Here is a 20,577-nt window from a genome sequence, read left to right on the forward strand (position 1 = left end):
TGGAACAACCGAAATAAAATATTCAAACGTACCTATGTTCTGTATTCTAATGAAAAAAAAAAACCTACCTGTTACCAACTGTTTGTCTAAAATTATGAGCCATATGTTTGTCACTAATTCAGCACCATCTATCACAAAGCGAAAAAGTAGTCCCAACTAAAACATTCATACTTCTTTATGTACTACATGAATATGTAATAAAAATGGGGATTCCTATTAAAAAAAAAAACCACAGCTGATATCCGTTTGACCTATGGCAGCGCCATCTAGCGGGCCAACCATAGCATCATCTGGTTTCTCCCTTCAAGCTAGACAAGTTTCATTCTTTGTAGTTTTTACGTTTGACGCTCATTTCATGAGGTATGTGGCCCAGTCACTATCAATGGGCCACCCTGTATAGCTGGGTAGCTGGAATGTGAAGGGAATGATGCTGTCTCGCAGCAGTGAATAAGTAAATGTGAATATAGGTAATTGCTACTGTAAAAATTAGTATGTTGCTTTTATCATTCACTGCAGTGTATTTCACCTTAAAAAGTGTAAAAAGGATTCCTGTCCTTCGTATATTGCTTGATTAAGTTGATATTAGTACTAAAATCCGTAATAACTATCCCCGTACAGTTTTTACAGAATGAGCTTGCTTAATGGACAAAATGAAAAAAAAGATTATTTCAATATGTGACAAAAGAATTCTTTGTAAAAGAATCAGTTGGTATTATAAAGAGGGATGATGTTACATTTTTATTTTGTCTGTCATTTAGTTCGCAGGATTTTACAGTTTTTAGATATCATTGTAGACATGTATTGTGATATGTATAAATTCTGATAAAGATCGTTTGGTTTTTAATTTAGGTAAAATGTTCCCAACCAGGGGCGATCTGCATATAGCCCCCTTTACTGATGATAACCTTTACATGGAGCAGTTTAACAAAGCAAATTTCTGGTGAGTACACACACTTTCTCAGTCACAGATGATCATGTAAAAAACTATGAATAGTTTAGTTTGATGAACGAAACTAAACAAAATGCAAGACAGCAAAGTACTGTTTATAAGGAAAGTGAATTTGAGATGAACAGCAGCTTAATTTCGAAGATGACTTCGCTCTTCTTCCTCCTCCCTCTCCCCTCCCACCTCCATTTCTGCATTTCAACAGTGACTGCTGACTGCACTGTTCCAAATTACACATATAGAATTAGAAATCACTTCAAGCAAAATATGACAACATTTCCATACCTGACTTGATTTGATGTACTTCACATATTGTCATTAAATATGTAGATGGTACAGCCACAATAAGAAGCCGTACAATCTTCATCACTAATTTACAAATTGTGAGTGCATGATCACCATTGTGAAATAAGTGTTGACATCTATAGGAAACCTGTTATATGTCTGTACAGTGGCAAGTGACATGCTTGTATTCTGGGAGGCTATATGTTGCCGCTGCATGTCAGTTCATGGCTTCAGTTCAGATAGTCTCTTTAATTATGTGTACAAAATATTTCCTACGAAGAATATAAAGTGCAGAGGATTGTGGTTACATGTTATATAATTGAACAAGGAAAGAGTAAAACATGATAACATACACCAAACAGGAAAATTAAGTGTAAACTTCAGGTTTCTCTGTGGTTTTCAGGTTGGTTGGTTGGTTGGTTGGTTGATTCAGGGTAGGGGACCAAACAGTGAGGTCATAGGCCACATTGGATTGGAGAACGGTGGGGAAGGATGTCGGCTGTGCTCTTGTACAGGAACCATCCTGGCATTTACCTGAAGCAATTTAGGGAAATCACGGAAAACCTAAATTAGGCTGTCAGGTGCAAGTTTGAACTGTCGTCATCCTGAGTGAGAGACCAGTGTGCTAACCACTGTGTCACCTTGCTCAGTAGTTTTCAGGATTTCTTTGAAATGTAGATCAGTGGACAATTCTCTCTCTCTCTCTCTCTCTCTCTCTCTCTCTCTCTGTCTGTCTGTCTGTCTGTGTGTGTGTGTGTGTGTGTGTGTGTGTGTGTGTGTGTGTGTGTGTGTGTGTCATTCATTATTTTAGCATTTTCTTGCAAGTCAACATGTATTTGTGAAAACTTTGCATTGTATCACAGGAAAATTGAAATATTTGTATACAGAGTGACTATTTTTTGACAAGGTCATGCAAAATCTAGTCTTAATCCCCTCTACCCATTACATCAGATCCTGGGTATGTGCTAACGTTTAGTTCTAAGTAAAATGTAAGACATCCAGAAGCATTCAAATGAAGAAAAATTGAACAGATGCCTATCAGTTTTGATACAATTATTTCTAATCTTTCAGTAAATACCGGGGGCCAGTTATCGAAAACAGCGTTCTTCTTTCCCTTATTTTTCTTTCAGCTTCTAAACCGAATGTTAGCACAGAGTTACAAAAAGGACACCTCCCTTTGCATGAAAAGTACACTAACTAGTAACCCCTACAGGTTTTGAGGGGAGTGTTATTTACTGGTATGTACAACAAAAGGAAAAGAGAACAGCCTGGAGATGACATGTCTGTAATAAAGTTATGCTACATGTAATTTTTAAATCAGTTCCTTGTTATTAAAGCATGTATTTATGTAGTGCTGTTATTACACAAATCTGTCCTAAAATTATACAAATCAGGTGGTAAACTTCTAGAGAGTTGACTGTGACTTACTTTTGCCAGGTATCAGCAGTGTTTCCATGGAGTGGACTTAAGCAGTTTAAGGCATGCTGCAATGAAAGAGTATTTCCGGCAACCCATAGTGGACACATTTGATGTCCGTGTTTGTATGGCAAAGTCTGTCAGGCATACTGTGGATTTTCAGCAGGCCAGTGAAACAGATCTCCATCGAATCGGTAAGTACAGAAAAGTGCTGAATGAATGGTTTTATTTAAACACAAATGGAGTACTTTGCCTAATGTGACATCTGTGTGGACAATCATAGTTATTACTCTATCATACTTACAAATATTGGACTGGAATTTCAAACAATAGCAAAGCTATTTGTGATTGTCTGAAAGAGTATGTTACTTTACGGTTGATAGTGACATCAAAGTGTTTACTCTGGGGAAGAATTTTGTGTTTGCAGTACAATAATGGTGTTAATCACTTTCCAAATTGAAGATACTCAATCCATAAACTGATAAATATGGTGGGAAATTGCTATTCTAGGTAATTATGCACTATGGCTAGTACACATTTTTGTATTATGAGAAGTGCACACATTTGAGCTCCAGCTTTTTAAGATCACATGTTTATTAAAATACATGAATTCATTTTCATCTTACAGAAATTCCTCTGCAGTTTCACCTGTTGGAATCTGGAACAGTTCATGGATTGGCGTTCTGGTTTGATGTTGCATTTATTGGCAAAAATTCAACAATATGGCTCTCAACAGCTCCATCAGAGCCTCTCACACATTGGTACCAGGTTAGATGTCTCTTGGAGACACCAATTTTTGTGAAAGCTGGACAGCTGCTTACTGGAAGAGTTTTGCTTTTAGCCAATCAAAGGTAAATTTAAAAAATGCTGACAACTACTTTGTTATAATTTAATTTGAATATTGGAATTTTGCCTATGTAAATTTTCAGAAGTGAAAGTCTGTAGACAACTGAACAAAGAAACATTCCAGATTTATATTTTTAGGACAAGTTTTTTTTAATTGCTTTTGTTTCCCCATTGCAGCTCCTTTCACTTTCACCTCCACTTTGGCAGATTTAATGTTCCATTTGAATTCATCATTTGCTATTTCCTGTAAACATGCCCTTGGTGTCAGTATTGGAGTATTGACAATCAGTTGATTCATGACAGACAAATGTAAAAGAAACCAGATCATGCTATTTAAAGCAGTAACAGTTTTAGAGCTAAAATGGAAATGTTGTAAATTTATAATTTGTAGTATGGGAACAAAGTTTCTCATGATAACATCCTTGTATAAAATGGTGTCATAAGCCTTTCCACATCACATTAGAAAGAAAGGAAAATAAATCACCAGAGCTTTATTCAATTTCAATCGTCTTTATTGAGAACCAGTGAATGTCATTATGCTGCTATATGTTGGTGGTTTGTGATAGTGGAACCTGTTGAAATGTAAATGCCTCCGTGAATATCTTTGCAATGTTTAAAAACTCTGGTTGAAGTACTGCTTCTGGCTAGTATACAGCTCAGCTGAGAGGAAAGAAAAGTCATAATTGTGCTATACTGTGTAACATGATTACTTCCTCATGTGAATTAAACATATTATACAAAATATTAAAATACTAAGAAAAGTAATGAGAGTAGCAAAAATAATATGTAATGGTAAATACATATAAAATTCAACAAACAGTTAGGCTATATGGGGTGTTACGAAAAGCCACTGGTGAAAAGAGAGCATTGTGTAGAAATGTAACATTGTCACAAGAAAATAAAGTAACAAACCCAAAATAACCACATGTAATAGGTCAATGTGCATCAGCACTGCCATGCAAGATGAAGTAACAGATGAATTAGAAGGATTAGAAAAACTCCAACTCCGCATGTATTGGTGATTCGTCTGTACCGATCTTAAGAGTGCTCTATCTTATTTGAAGCACTTGCATTGATGTGACTGCTTGCTCTAGGCAGGCACTTTCCCAGATGCATTGAAAATGTGTGGGGCGACTTAAACATAGAGATTTATAAAACTATCACACTTGTAGATGATACCAAAATTGTACTAAAAGAAGTAGTAAGTAAGAGTTAAAGGCATCAGTTAACATGGCCACAAAATGACTCTGCAGCTGAGCACAGAATAGTCTGCTTAGAACAAAGGAAAATGAAAAGGAAAATTTCACAGTGCTCTAAACAGCAATATGTACATTCCATTTGTTTCCATCAATCATGAGCCAGTTGGCAACAGTACATAAACCAAATTCCTAGGATTACAAAGCACAATAAAATAGAATGTGAAAATGAAATGTCTTAATGCAAAATTCAGCAAGAACTGCTATCTTCTTTGATTAACAAAATACTACTGTAATGAAAAAAACACTAGAGTGTATATTGTATGCCTACTTTCATTCACATCCTGAATATGGGATCATATTTTGGGGAAATCCAAAAAATGAAGCAAGTATCAGCATATTAAAATTACAATAAAGGGTCATTAGTCAAATTTGAATTTAAACCTAGATACTCGTGTGAAACACCATTTAAGATCTCTGGTATTCCATCTTTACCATTTATTTGCATTGTGCAATCTATTATAATCTTCAAAATCCAAGAATACAAGTGGTTTTTGTAAGACACAGTAGCTTCTTGTGGCGACTTATTTACAACTGCTCTCCAAAATGCTCCATAAGGAAGTTGTTAACCATAGCTGGAAATAGTGGAGGACCCAAGGCCATTCCTCCTGTCATTTCATAAAAATTTTCTGTGTAGCAAAAATTAGATGGTGACAAAACAGCTTCAGTCTCCAGGAGGAAAGCAGTCTGGTAACAGATTTAATGTACCTGTCACAGAGCTGTTTAACAGAGAAACTACATCCAGTTGGCCCTCAATATTATTGAGCTAAACTGATTTACTTTTATCTTGACAAAAATCATAGTTTTCAATGTGAACATCACATGTTAACAACCACTATGGGCACCTTAATGTAACAAGATATTTGGCTAATTTGTAGGTTGGGAAAACCAACAGCACTAGTAATGGGTCTCAGGGCAACATCTCCTTTAGGAATTTTAGGCAAGCTTTACAGCGTGGTAGGTCTGAGAGATAGACCCTAATATTCTTAATGGCATCATGTGGTAGTTTAAAAACAAACAGGTCTGCCATTTCCTGGTAAACGACAGAACAGGATCACATTCTGCTCATCTGCATGTATAATCCTCCAACACAAGTGCTGCTTTGCTGAGATGGTCTGCAGCTCGAAGAAATGCTGTGACATTTCCATTGTCAGCTGGGCAACACATTAGATATTTATCTCTCCACAAGTGTGAAGTCCTCTTGTTGCTCTGTGGAAAATTGACTTTGGAGGGTTGGCTGTTAGTAAAATGTGACCTTGGCAAACCTTACCTCCTTGGTCATGTACCGTGGAAGGAGTTTCCCTGTTTTCTTTCCAACTGCATTGTACTGGCTACTATATGTAAGAGTAATTACTGACCTATTTTATATATACATTATTGCCTGCCCCATAAAAATTAAAATGTGTAACCATTTGCATTATATCCACTCTTCTTCCCACAACAGGCCAGTGATCATAGTGATTGAAAAGTTATCAGGCCACATAAAATACCTTGTCTGAAACTAAGGCACATTTGTATGATATAATTTAACCATTGTAGCAAGGATCTATCTTAAGCTTTTAAAAGCAGCAAAAGTAATTTTAGTTTTTAATACTGTTCACTTGTATTTACTTTGTGATTGACAGATAGCAGTGATTCTAAAATGATTCGGTTTGCTAATGACACTAGTTATGTGCAACATAGGTAATCTGTCAAATAGTGCAGTTAAAGACATAAGTTCATTGCTTGTAGAAAGCAAATTTATGCTAAATAACATTGAGACTTAGTTCTACAGTTTCTAACATACAGTTCTGACCTTTTTATTACACAAAATGGTTGTATGATTAGCAAGGCTCAACAGTCCAAATTCCTAGGTGTTCATTATAGATGGTAAGCAGACATAGTAAACCCATGTTCAGGATATTGTTCAAAAAAGGAATGCAGCTGTATTTTCCCTTATTCTTGGTCCAGAAATGAACAGTTCGAGCAATGTGTAGTATAAGTTCGTAAACCTTCTGTTGACCCCTGCTCAGTGTCTGGGATTTCTGACATTGACCTTTCAGTATGTACACGATGTGATCAAAAGTATCTGGACACCTGGCTGAAAATGACTTAGAAGTTCTTGGTGCCCTCCATCGGTAATACTGGACTTCCATATGGTGTTGGCCCACCATTAACCCTGATGACAGCTTCTCCCTCCCTCTCCCTCCCCAAAGAAGGAATATAAAAGCTTAAAAAGTAACTATGGTTGATAGAAACATCTAAAAGTGAAAAAATCCCACTTCTGAGTATTTTGTCTCCTTTAATGTAAATATTTTAATAATGATTCCATCATATGGACTATAGAAAATTTCTTTTTAAAGATAAGAATTAGCTGACGAGTTTCTAATCTCTTTGACAGGCAGAGTTATGATGTAACAATTGAGCTGTGTGTGGAAGGCACAGGTACAAGGTCATCTAATACACTGGACTTAAAGAACCCTTATTTCCGTTACACGGGACAAGCAGCACAACCTCCACCTGGTGTCAATCATACCTCTCCAAGTGAAACATACTGGAGCCAGATCGATGCACAGGGAGCACGTCAGGGTAAGTAATGCTGGGCTGAAGAAAATTTCTTGAGTATTAACCATGCTGTAAACATCTGAAAGGATTTGACTAGCTGCTGCCCATAATTGAAATTCATTTTTATAGATTTAGTTATGTCATTCTATGATATGTTTTTTCCTCTTTTTGGTTGTCTGAAAGTATGCTAGTTTTGTTTATGTAGAATTAAAAATGCTTATTCTTCCTTTTTTGTGCTTCAGAATGTCTTTTCTGAGGTATGTCATATTTTATAACTTATTCGTATTTGATTAATGTCAATTGAATAGTTAAGGATTCGTGATGAAAGTGATTTAGGGTAGGTCAATGAAGTGACCAGAAGCTGTTGGTTATGAGGTGGGATGGTTCCAAAACAGGCAGTATTTTCGAAATTCTCTAAAAATAGTGTTACATAATCCAGGCAGTTGTGGATAAAATGTACCACAATTCAAGAATATTTCCAATGATACAGTACATTGAAGGATGGTAACATTAAATAAATGAATGAAAGTCTCTGGTTTCTGTTGGGGTAATTCACTGCAGTAGTAAAAACATGCTGTAACTGTTTTGAGTCAGATCACACTAGATTAGAGGGCATGCGATATTCCACACTGTACTGTTGCTATTCAGATATGGGTGCATGTGAATGAGTTTACGTTAAAGCTTCAAGCTGATGAATGGCTTCAGGAAACGTGTTACAGAAAAGTTTCTGAGAAGAATCCAATAAGGCAAAGGCCATATTCATATTGGTATGCAAACATGAGTGCTGCAGTATGCACTGGTGAAATTGTTTACACATTATTTTATCACTGTTGTTTCGCCAGGCTAATGCTCATGTTATCTTTTCTTCAAAGACCATTAGTCCTGCTAAGTATGTGGGAGAGTTTGGAAAGTAGAGTAGAGGCTATTAGGGAAGGTTGAGAGTCATGGCCGGATAGCTCAGTTTGTCGGAGACTTGTTGAATGGACTTCATTTTGGTGCTCCTGGACATACAAAATGATTATACGACATAATGCAGTGCTCGGTTCGGAGAATGAACCTAACAGTCTGTGATTATGAAATTAGTAATGAGCACCTATAGCATGTCACATTGTTTAAATATTTACTGTGTGTGTGTGTGTGTGTGTGTGTGTTGTGTGTGTGTGTGTGTGTGTGTTGGAAGGGTTCTCGGAAAATGTTGCACCTGTAAAGGAAATAACATACGAGGGCATTTGAAAAGTCCGTACAAAAATAAAAACTACTAACGTGTTTGGGGAAAACTTTATTTTTCGACAGTCTACTTTTAGACTTATACACTTCATCCAATGCTGTTCTAATTTGTTGATCTCTTCCTAATAATAGGAATTGCGCAAGTCTGCAAAATAGCTATTGGGGGGGGGGGGATGTGAAACGAGTTGGAACCCTATTTCCATTAATTTTGCGACCACAACTGCTGAGGTGTGGGCTGGTGCATTGTCGTGATGAAAAATGACTTTTGTGCGGTCCAATCGCCGTCGTTTTTCTTGCAATGAATAATATGCACCTGTTATAGCTTTATCCGTTTCCAGATAGTCGATGAGGATTATCCCTTGCGAATCCCAAAGACAGTCACCTTAACCTTCCCAGCTGAAGGACTGCTCTTCTCCTTTTTAGGTGGGGATTCTCCCTTCGTAACCCATTGCTTAGATTGTTGTTTGGTCTCAGGAGTATAGTGATGTACCCACGTTTCATCCACAGTGACAAAACAACACTTAGTCCTGCGGATTCTTCCTGAACAGCTGCAAACCATTCTTGCAACACTTCGCACGATTCAGTTTTTGGTCAAGTATGAGCAATTGTTGAACCCATCTTGCGGATAGCTTCCTCATGTCCAAATGTTCATGCAAAATATTATGTACCCGTTCTTAGAGATGCCCACAGCACTAGCAATCTCGCGCACCTTAACTCTTCTGTCATCCATCACCATATCATGTATTTTATCAATGATTTCTAGAGTCATAATCTCCACAGGGCATCCAGAATGTTGAGCATCCCTTGTACCCATATGGCCACTCCGAAAATTTAGAAACCAGTTATAAACTGTTCTAATTGAACGTGTAGAGTCACCGTAATGTTTATCAAGCTTCTCTTTAGTATCCTGATGCATTTTGCCGTTCATAAAGTAATGTTTAATCACCACACGAAATTCTTCTTCATCCATTTTTTGACAATCTGTCGACTTCTTTGATTCACACAAATGCCAAACACAAAGAATAGACCAATATGGCTGAAACTTGATGTGGGTTCCTTCTAAAGATGCCATCTCTCGGACTTTGCACGGACTTTTCAAACACCCCTTGTACAAGACCCTAGACAGTGAGAATAAGGTACCAGAGGCACATATAGGCAGTCATTTTTTCCCTTACTCTGTATGTGAGTTGTAATACAACAGATATTGATTAAAATTGATCTGATACTCTTCACCCCACACTGTGCTTGCTCCTCCCCCACAAACACCTCCCCCCCCCCCTTTCTCAGTACGGGAAAGTTATAGTTTTCACATGTTTGTATAGTGGCCAGTCTTGGAACACAATATTCCAAAATTGCTGTTTGTGTTTAATCTAACATATTTGCATTTGTTTTTTGTGTTACAATTTTGAAATGATTGTATACTTTTTTACTTTAAAGTACTCGTGAACCACATGACACTTTTTCATAATTCCTTCCTTTCTAGCAGTGAATATGGTGAATGGAATAGCAGTGAATGGTTTGGGAGAAGTTGCCACGATAGATGCAAGTCAGACAGCACCCAACCTAATGGGACTGGGTAAGCAACTCAGCCATTATCTGATTATAGGTAGGAATGCTCTTCTTTAATTTTATGCATGTTGTTGGCTTTATTAATTTTCACCTTCTTTCTTATTCATGGACTACATATGTAAACTGGAAAGGGGAAATGCTTTTTTAGTGTTCCATTTGGTGTTGTCTACAGGAAAGTTTAATTCTGTTAAGCCAAAAGTCTGTTAGTTGTGTTGTATTTGTCAGAATGAATTTTCTAATAGTTTCATACTCTACCTTTAGCAATTACCCTTCCTACTACTTATCAGATTAGTGTTCTTCCTGCACCTCTGTTGTTTCATTCTGAAAAATAAACTGCTTTTCATTTTATTCCTTCATGTTTGACAGAAACTCTCCATTTTCTTCTTAGAGAAATTTTATGACTGTCAAAAGTGAATTGAAACTGACTTGATATTGTGATGTCCAAAAACCTTATACGTGAGGATTTTGCAATTAGTGAAAATTTCTTTCATGGAAGTTGGAACTAATGTCATTGTCCCTCAGTTAAATAATTAATTTGCAATATTTATGCTGCTGTTGTGCACTGTCAACACTTGCATTGTAACTACTGCTGTGTATCCATTTTTTGTCATTAATTTTAGAATACTTTTATTCTTTTTGCTTCTTGGTTAATGCATAACTTCTTCCCTATCTTGTTTGTATATTCCACCAGCTGGGAGATTCGTAGCTGCACATCTTTATTTTAAAGAATTTTTTTATGAGGCACAAAAATAACAGAAGTAAAAATTTCATCTGTTGCTGTCAGTTGCAGGACATGCACTTTTTTTGTTGTTTCTTACAAGGCTCAGTCTGCAACTGCCATTTGTTTTTTTTCTTGCTGTTACAAAATGGGAGATCTTGTGTCCACTGAAATGACCAAAGGAAGCAACCAAAAAGACATGGTCATGCTTGTATCAAAATACAGTTCTGCAGAATTCTGTTATATAAACTAATTTAATAGCATAAAATTTAAGCCATGCTATCAGGTTCCCTGCCTAAGCACCACCTGGAAAGAGGGACCTTCTGAAAATACTTAAGTTTTTGAAATAATAATTTTGAATGGTATTGTTTTACTTCCTTTGGCCATTCAGGTGGAAGCTTGGTCTCCTGTGACATAACATCTCTGGTTGATGTATGTGAAAGTTTTTCTTCCCTGAACTTCTCAGAGGGGTGTGTGCTAATTATGCATGTGACTTAGTAAAGACTCTTGTTAAAGCAATGTAATCATTTTCATATGTCCAGATACTTTGAGATATGTTGGCAATCTTTGTGAGCCCACAGGTAGCACACTCTTTAGAGTAAAACTTCGGTTGGCCTAATGGAATGTGTGCAAAATACATAAATTCAGCATGTAGGATACGAGTTGTGGTAGTTTTCTGAAATTCAGACATCAATACATCACTTGTTTTCTGGGTATGAGGCATTAAATAATTTGTGTAAGACACTTTCCTGTCATAAGCTTTCTCTGTAGGGTATTGTCTTTACTGAATACATTTGCTTACAATGTTTATACTGTGTATAATTATTAGGTGTGAGTGAACTGGTCAGCATAATGACAAACAGCTCAATGTCAAAATCTCACAATAACATCTCTGGTAAAAACAATTTAAAAGAATAATTCAGCTCCATCACATTTATAATGTTATTCTCTTAAAAGAATTTTAAGAGGATTGACTTTTCCATTGTGCTTGAGCAAATTATTCTCATAAATTGTGAAATTGTGGACTTACAACTGGATGTCACTTCCATTGAGTGATGGATAAAACTGAACTGTAGTGAAAGGGTGATATCTAAGACATCATTATTTCATTCTATGAGTGTGATAACTGTAGCATAGTAGAAAGAGTTTTGGATAATTTTTATGTATGAAAAGTATACTAATAACTGTAGAGTAGTAGTGGACACCTTGTGTATTTGAATGTATTTTCATTGAAAATCTTGTAGTGATTTTGTGTCCTGCTTTTCCTTTTTTTATTCAAAAGTGTGTTAATGTGAACTTGAATGTTGCCATTAATTTATATTATTTCTACGATCATATATAAGGTGCCATGCAATTTAGTATTAAAATCAAAGGTGATGAAATAGGAACTCTTGCTTCATATTTCCAATATTGAAAAGGCAGTTTTCTCTCTAACAAAAAGGGCCATATATTAGCTTTAGTTATCATTAAGAAATTATTTATGTGGTAACTTTAACATTAAACTAATTTTTAAAGCAATATTTATTAAATTTTGTAGGCATTGAAGAATGTTTGGTGAAGGATGCTGGAACAAAGAAGGTTAAATTGAAACACATACTGCATAAATAATGAAACAGCACAGCTGTGCTGCCCCATCCCCACCCACAAACATACACATTTCCTTCTTATACCAATCAGATCTTTCTTCTCCATCCTAATCTTTATCTCCCCTTCCTTGAACTCTGTCTGGGCTCCTGCCCCAACACTTCTATACACACACACACACACACACACACACACACACACACACACACACACACACACACACACACACACACTCACTCAATTACTGTATATCCTATTCTTGACCGTCTCTGATAACATTTACTGATTCTTTTTTTAGCCACGTCACCCTTATCTTACCTTTACTTGTGCTTATTACAGTGTTATGCATTCCTGTTGTTAATTGTTAACTCATCAATCATACCTTTTCTGTTTTTTGTTATGCTTCTTGTATTTTACCTGCAGCTCCTTGCACAGCAGCTTAAGAAAGTCCTTAGATGTATATTATGTTTCACCATCGGGACCAGTCCTTATCATGGACTCTGATGTGAGTGCAAGCCCAGTGTTTTTTCATCTCTTACGGAGTTACTAAACCCTTGTCCCAACCTATTACTGTAGGTTGCGATGGGTGGTTATTTTTTCATTTAACTTCCACTATTGAAGTAGCTCTTTGCTTTTCGAAAATTTTTCTGAAATGAATATTGGTTTGGCAAATAAGTCTCTTCAGTTTTTAATGTGTAATGAAATGATAACTTTCATGTAAAAATGTAATTACATAATCTGGTCACAATATTGTGACTATCAGTGAACTGTTACGTGCAGTGTGGAGTGCAGCACAATAGGAGTTCCAAAATTAGTCTGAAACCTTTCAGGAGTTATGGAGGGTCCATAGTAAATTTATTAAATATATGCTCTGATAGATAGGCAATTGATAATTTAGGCAAATTTGGTTGCTATGAAATTCTTGGAAAAACTCTCCCAAGCAGTCTCACGTATTTTAGACTTTCCATTACCTTTCTAGAAGTCCCCATACATCTTTCGAAGGGAGAAATGTGGTTGTGTAAAACATAATTGAAATTTTAGTAGTTGCCAAAATGACTGAAAAGCATCTTACAAATGGATACATTACTCATAAGAATCAGATTGAAACATTGTCCAGAGAACACTAATTATTCCACTCTCAATCAGAACAACAAATTTTATTTCATCCTACTATTAAAATTGAAATATTTTTATCAATGGAAACGAAAACTATGGATGAGAATGGAGTTTGCGACACCTTCATATAAGATACTGCCAGTTGCCTTGACATATCTGACTAGGACAAAGACCAGAGCTTCCGACAGTAACATGCATAGTATTTGTGAAGAAGGTGATTGATATAGTCTTTTGACAGTAGAGTGTTTATTGTAATTTGGTATAGCAAGGAGACAGAATATTTTACACAAATTGTATATGTTCTGCAGTACTTTTTTTCTTTCTTTTTGAAACTAGTTTTTGCTTAAGATACAACTGGGGAATAACTTGGTACAGTTGTTGAAGATGTTAGCAAGCTGCTAGAAAACTTTGAGGGAAATGTTTCAAATGAAATGAGTTTGAAATGAAAATCATTTGGACAGTGTAACTGTTGTAGCAGTAAAGTGTACTAAGTGTAAAGAAATGCAAAGGAGGGTTTCAAAATGAGATCCAAATTGCATTATAGGTTCAAATTTTGTCAAAACTGAATTGGAATTTGTTATATAGCATTTATTCTACTGTCATAACTAACACAAAACTTAAAACAATGATACTAGTTAAAGTAAGCCAAAAGCTTATTCTCAAAATAGATAAATCTTGTAGACATACACAGTTGGCTTGAGTCATTAGTAAGTGTGTGTGTGTGTGTGTGTGGGGGGGGGGGGGGGGGGAGGAGAATTGGAGATTCAGGAGGTATAAATTTCAGTAATGCTGACACACATTAAAGCAGAAAACAGTTGTCCCTGGTTTTTGAAACTGTTACTTCCTTAATTGGGGAGGAAAGAGGGATGTTTTTCATGGTGGGGAAGGAGGGCCAGCTAACTCCTCCTCAGCTTTCAGAAACCTCTTTCCCTGTCCTCCTAGTTCCAAAACTTGGGAACAGAGTTGTTCGTACTTTTATGTGTATTGGCAGTGCTGGAATTTAATCTTCTGAAGGTAAGTAGTGGCCAGTATTCTGTCTCCTTGTAATTTTCTAGTACATTTGTGTTCAGATGCAGTCCTCTCATCCAGTTCAGATCCTGGCAGCATACGCTAGTTAATAAAGATACTGTTATTAGCATGATTGCCTGCTTACAGTAAATAATCAACTTCTTGCTAGGTGCTGCTTTGTAAAATTACTCATAAGCATATTATTCCAAATCAAACAGCTAGCTGCAATCATCAGATTGTTTCAAAAGACTTTATACAATGTGCATTAAACTGGCAACATCTAAGGAACTATATAGGTTTTACCTACCTTTCTTTAAATAGAATATATTGTGTGTTACAAGAGTTAATCTTTAACCTTCATATCCCTCCCCTCTATTGTTTTTTGGCAAGTTTTGTAATAACACTCAAATCCATCTCAGACTGAAGAGCTGAATGAACTTTCTGCTACTGTCAAGATTTGCAGGATAAAAATTGGCTGACCAGTTTTGAAGTGTTCTGTTAAAACATTTCTCATACATTGGGTGTTGTCAAATATCTTTGTAGCTCATATCTCTCTTCCCCGCCTCCCCCCACTCTTCAGTAAAGCAAAATATAGTTCTTAATATTTCCTTTCGTTTCCACAGAACTGGTATCAGCCAATTTTAGTATTTTGTTTTTGAAAGTAGAGTAGAATAAAAACCTGACTATACCGGAAATAACTTGCAGAAAATAATAAACTGAATGGACTTCTTTGCCAACCTCTTGTATTCTTTCTTAAATTTATTTAAAAATTCTTCAAATTGGACATGATGAATGAGGGTGGATATGTTTTAGTTGCCTGTTTGTCAGAGCAGATGTGTTTTTTACATAAAAAGGAAATGTAGCTACATGGTTAGGAAGCAAAGAAGAAAATTTCATACTAAAATTAATATAGAGGGTGATATGCTGTTTACTGCATAGGTGTCATGTGGAGTGCCATTTTGTTCAAACTGTAGTATGCTAAATGGGATACATTATTGTTTAAAATGGTGGGTAGTCAGTACTTTGATCTTTTGCAGATCACCTCACCGACCGGGCCAAGTTTGTTCACAGTATATATTAAATTTACCTTTACATTTATTATGCAGACAAAATCAGTTGACAGATTCTTACACCAGGTAGTAGCATTTATTAACATTACACTTTCAAATTAGACAGTGATACCAGCAAATTGCTTTGTACCGATGCTCCCTACTCCACAGTGTGTGGTTGTATGAAAAGCACAGTGTACTTTAAATTGTCCCACAGTTGCTCCTTACCTGCCGTGCACTCCTTTATTGGTTTGTGTTAGTGCGTTCTTTCTGCCTATTAATTTCATGAATTTACTTGTGTTCTGGTACAAATAATTAATAATTGTATTCTGCATGTAAACTCAATAGTAGTCCTATCCTTCTGAAAACTGTAACATTTGAAACAAACGTTGACGGGAAGTAATACACAGTCCACATTTCATAATCATTCAATCAAATTTCATCCTTGTGCTTTTCCTGTTCCCTCCCCTGCTGCTCTTTGTTGTGTATCACTTAAAATCAATCTCTCTCTCTCTCTCTCTCTCTCTCTCTCTCTCTCTTTCTTTCTTTCTTTTTTTCTTTCTCGGATACCCCCTTCCTTCCCTTGGAACAGTGTGGGTTGGACTGCAGCAAGCAGTATCATTAATTTACTTGCACCATTATGACCAAGGATTCCGGAGATCCAAAGATAAGCGGCATGTGCCATCTGTTTTCTGCATCAGCAGCTCCTCCCCAAGTGAGTGATTGTATTAAATCACTATTTTTTTTCCTTACAATTGACAACTTTTGTATTGTGGTAAATGTAAAGCACGAAACATGATGAAATCTTGCTGTTATGTAACTTCATTTAAACTTTGTGAACTTGAAGTGATATATTCGCATCATTCATAGGTAGTGTTCTCATCGTGTTGTTGGTGCACAGTTTCTAAGATTCGGTATTGGTAATAATAATTGAAAAGACATTCATTTTATCATCATGTGTTCAAAGCTATAAAGAAACATTGTTGGTATAGTATTCACAATATTTTGTTACATTGTTTAGGGATTTGTTTAAATATGTGCTTTGATTCTTGCACTATGTTCATTGTTTAATAGGGTGATAAACTTTGCATATGGAGCACATACTGTGCTAAGAATGTGATATTTGTTATTTCTCTCTTCAGAAAAAAAAACTACATACCAATTTCTGCTTATTATTTGCAGATAGTACATCATCCACTTCTGTGTTGAGATGTAAAGAGTCTGAAGTTATGTTATGTTGCATGACTGTTTTGGCTACATGTGATACAGTATGCCATCAGTAATCATTGTCAGTGAGAGAATTAACATTCATTTTAAAGGAATGAGACACGTGAAAATTCAGTCTATACACTTTATCGAGTACCTGAGAGAATAAAAACTGATCAGAAACATAGTGCTTCTGTAAGGAGAAAAAGTAACAACAGTACTTCTTGTAAGACATTTAGCCAAATGAATAGGTACTGTCTGTCTATTCATCATCCTAGTCCCTTCCCAGTCTAATTTTTTGTTTGTTGGATAGTTGATTCCTGTTTACGTTATTTTCTTAACTCCTTTTTCACTCCTGGTTTTACAGTCTTAATATTGCTCTGTTTTTCTGCCAGCATTTCACATTGCAGCCACTTGCCTAAGTAGGCCTTCCAGTTCATTTATTATCTCTGTAGCTACTGAAATTCCATTTGCTTATTTACTCCCTTAAATGAATTTTATTCTTCCATCTATTCCTGAAATCTTACTTGCCCACTTTACATATCACACTTGGTATATCTGCCTGCTTTCTTCATTTTGCTTTCAGCTCTTCTAATGCGGGGTTTCTGTTGTCACATGAACTATTTAAATTAATAATTATTACGCTTTGTCATTTGCATGTGTAACCAATTCTTGGACTTACCATTGTTGCAGTTTTTGTCATCCAGTTATACACTTTATATTTATTCTCTTCTTTAGTGTTAGAAAATGTTTCTAGCATTGTCTCAAAAAATTTAACATTTTTTCATTGATTATCATCTCAAGTATACGATATTTGTCTTTCCTGCTTTTTGAATCTATGTTAACACATTTTTGTGTAGTCTCAAACTTCTCTCATTCCTATTCTGGCCTGCAAGACAAGCAGGAGGTATTCGTGTGCTCAGTGTTTCCCAGCTGGGTGTTGCACCCTTTGCCTTTGTGACCACACACATTATTGTACAGCTGTTTAACCATGTAAAACAAATTTCAACTTCTAAATTGATATTGAATGCAGTGGACTGCAGGGGTTGTTGGTCAACCTCAGGATTCATAGAATTGGTGATGTCTCCGGGAGAGGATGCTCTCAGTGAAGTAAGCAAATACAGTATAAATACTAAATTGTTAAATTTTTGACCAAATTTGAATATTTGAGTGTGTAATTTTTTAGGGAATTGTGCAGATAAAAAGTTGGGTGGTGCCATGCAGTAAATTAAAAATAATAAAGCTAGTTACTAATGCAAGTAATTTAGGTTCCTTTGGCCTATTACATATTGTCAAATTTTTTGCCAGCAACCAATGTGACAGCAGCCAGTAGATGTCAAAGGAAGTATGGTTAGTTACACACTTGGTTGCCACAACAAATGAGTTGCAGATCATCAGGCTTGAAGGAGTAACCACTCCCAGTGACCATGAAGTGGGGCAACCAATGGTGTGGCTTAACAGAAGGGACACAGTGTTGTTTTAGGTTATGTGCAGCACCACACAAGGGCAAAAAAGGCTATAAATGTTGTAATATATATTTATTGTAAGGGATTGTGATTCCAGTGTGAGATCAGTTCAAAAGTACTCAGTGTCGTTATAATTAAAAACGTAATGTTTGGAACATGTAAAGACCACCATAAGTGTTTAAATAATACACTACTTTTCTTCATGAAATATAACAGGCAGCAGTGCCCAAAACTTGGACAATAAAAGTTTGTGCAAACTAGTAATATGAAGTCCGTACTTGAATATACAGGCTGTCCAAAATTTGTACACACTCTTCGATGTAATAACAGGATAATCTGTTTTTGTCCTTGACAAAAACTTCCAAAAACAGAAATAAAAACACTTGCTCAGATGTAGATTACAGTATATTGAAAGCTTTCGACAAACACTCTTCAATTGGTGAAAATACTGTCATTTACAGATGATATTTACTCCCTACACTCAAAATGGTTTGTTCTGCAAGACTTGCGCAGATGGTGACCACAGCATCCACACTTTAACTTGTTTTTGTGGTACCTCTGGTTAGTTATATTCTTCAAACATATGATTTCTAGTTGGTTCTTCATTTGGAGTAATTTTGATTATCTATAGTTTCTTTTGATGGATGTATTTTAAATAATAGGGAGTTGGAGTCCTTTAAAGTCCTTAGATTGCTCTTCTGCATATGGCTTCAAAAGTTCAAGGGTTAATTCATGCAAATACAATTTTCTAGCACTTGTTTTTCCTTTATTCCACATAGGTACTCTCTTCTGGAACACTCTGTAAGAGTTTATTGTGCCTATATAAAGTAATCTCTAGAACATTGACAGTGGCTATCTCCTCATACCACTTTTTGTAGGGTATGTCCTAGTTATTTGATATATGGCATCCACTCCTCCTCTAATGGAATTGTAATATAGGTTTATGTGAGTATCTTTTTTTGGTGCATCAGCTCGTACTCCTACATCACAGTGCCGTGTAGGCAACAACAGATTTTTCTTATTTTTTTTTTCCATTGTAATGTAAGACACAACTGTTACTAGAGGCTTCTTAATTGATGGATCTGTGAGTGAAAACTTACAATAATACAGTTCTGTGCCTGCTGCATCTTAGGTTCTTGCAGTATGAGTTTTCTGTTGAATTTGAGTGACCCAATTTTTAATTTGCATTCAGTGTGTCTCCCAATTCCACAGAAGTGTAGAAGCAGTCAGTTGTTACTATGTAACCTGTATTCTGTATTGGCTCCACCAGCCCCTTCACATTCTCAAAGGAACCTCATTGAAAGGCAGGTCTAGTGTCTTTTGCAGCATATACTTCCATTTTTATTGTTTATTGTTCAGTTGCACTACTGAGAATTACAACAAATGTACCATATGACCCTGGCATGTGTCAAAAAAAACTTTATAAGTGGAGACAACACGTGACAAGACACAGCATTTCATCAGTTTTTAGTGATGTTCACTTCTGAAGTACTTCAGGAATATCCCATTTAGTTCTTAAAGTACTTATGCAGTGCAAATTTGTCACATACACATCTTTATGCCTGGTGCCCTTATCAACAAAACAAATAATTTTCATTAGTAGATAATATCTTGTCTCATTCATATTTGCTTTATACCTGGCTCTTCCCAATAAATTTGACTACAGATGAGATAATGAAATATTGGTGCTTTGGTAAACTCACATTAAAATTAAAATTCTCATCAATTCATGTATTTCAAAATTAGCAGAAGATAGTTTTTCTTTCAACTTCTTCAATTCTATGATCAACAGTTTTCCAAACAATTTCAGGAGTGTAAAATTTCTTCAATGACTCACATACATTGGTTATTTTCCCAATAGTAGTTATTCCCTGAGGTTTGTGGACTACATTGGCAAGATCTCTTTTACATTGCCCTGGAGCTTCTGCAAGACACTCAACCAGACCTTGTAACATCTTTATTTGGAGCATTATCTGTGTGGTTTGTTTCTTCTTTGTCCTCAGTTTCATCATCATTTGAAGCCTTTTCAGCTTCTGCGTGATCAGATTCAAAATCATTGAAATCTAATAATTCATCACCCACCAAAAGTTAAGCTAGAATTGCCGGCCGCAGTGGTCTCGCGGTTTTAGGCGCGCAGTCCGGAACCGTGCGACTGCTACGGTCCCAGGTTCGAATCCTGCCTCGGGCATGGATGTGTGTGATGTCCTTAGGTTAGTTAGGTTTAAGTAGTTCTAAGTTCTAGGGGACTAATGACCACAGCAGTTGAGTCCCAAGGTGCTCAGAGCCATTTGAACCATTTTTAAGCTAGAATTTCTGCCTCATTCGAGCCTTCACAATCATT

The 20,577-nt window shown here is 36.1% G+C and overlaps 1 protein-coding gene across 8 annotated transcripts in view; it reads left to right on the forward strand.

Moving 5' to 3' along the window:
• LOC126298358 (histone-arginine methyltransferase CARMER) overlaps window positions 1–20,577 on the forward strand; it is a 93,729-nt gene that overhangs the window by 31,464 nt on the left and 41,688 nt on the right. For 2 of the 8 annotated variants that reach the window (XM_049989657.1, XM_049989652.1), the window contains exons 6-10: window positions 850–940; window positions 2,669–2,841; window positions 3,276–3,498; window positions 7,130–7,317; window positions 10,004–10,126. In XM_049989657.1, coding sequence (XP_049845614.1) covers window positions 850–940; window positions 2,669–2,841; window positions 3,276–3,498; window positions 7,130–7,317; window positions 10,004–10,126 — 798 coding nt within the window. Of the gene's footprint in view, window positions 1–849; window positions 941–2,668; window positions 2,842–3,275; window positions 3,499–7,129; window positions 7,318–10,003; window positions 10,127–12,344; window positions 16,280–20,577 lie in introns of those variants that run through there. The other 6 variants (XR_007552599.1, XM_049989658.1, XM_049989659.1 and 3 more) reach the window with 6 other exon arrangements.

This window comes from Schistocerca gregaria, chromosome X, assembly GCF_023897955.1.
Source record: "Schistocerca gregaria isolate iqSchGreg1 chromosome X, iqSchGreg1.2, whole genome shotgun sequence".
Lineage (NCBI taxonomy): Eukaryota > Metazoa > Arthropoda > Insecta > Orthoptera > Acrididae > Schistocerca > Schistocerca gregaria.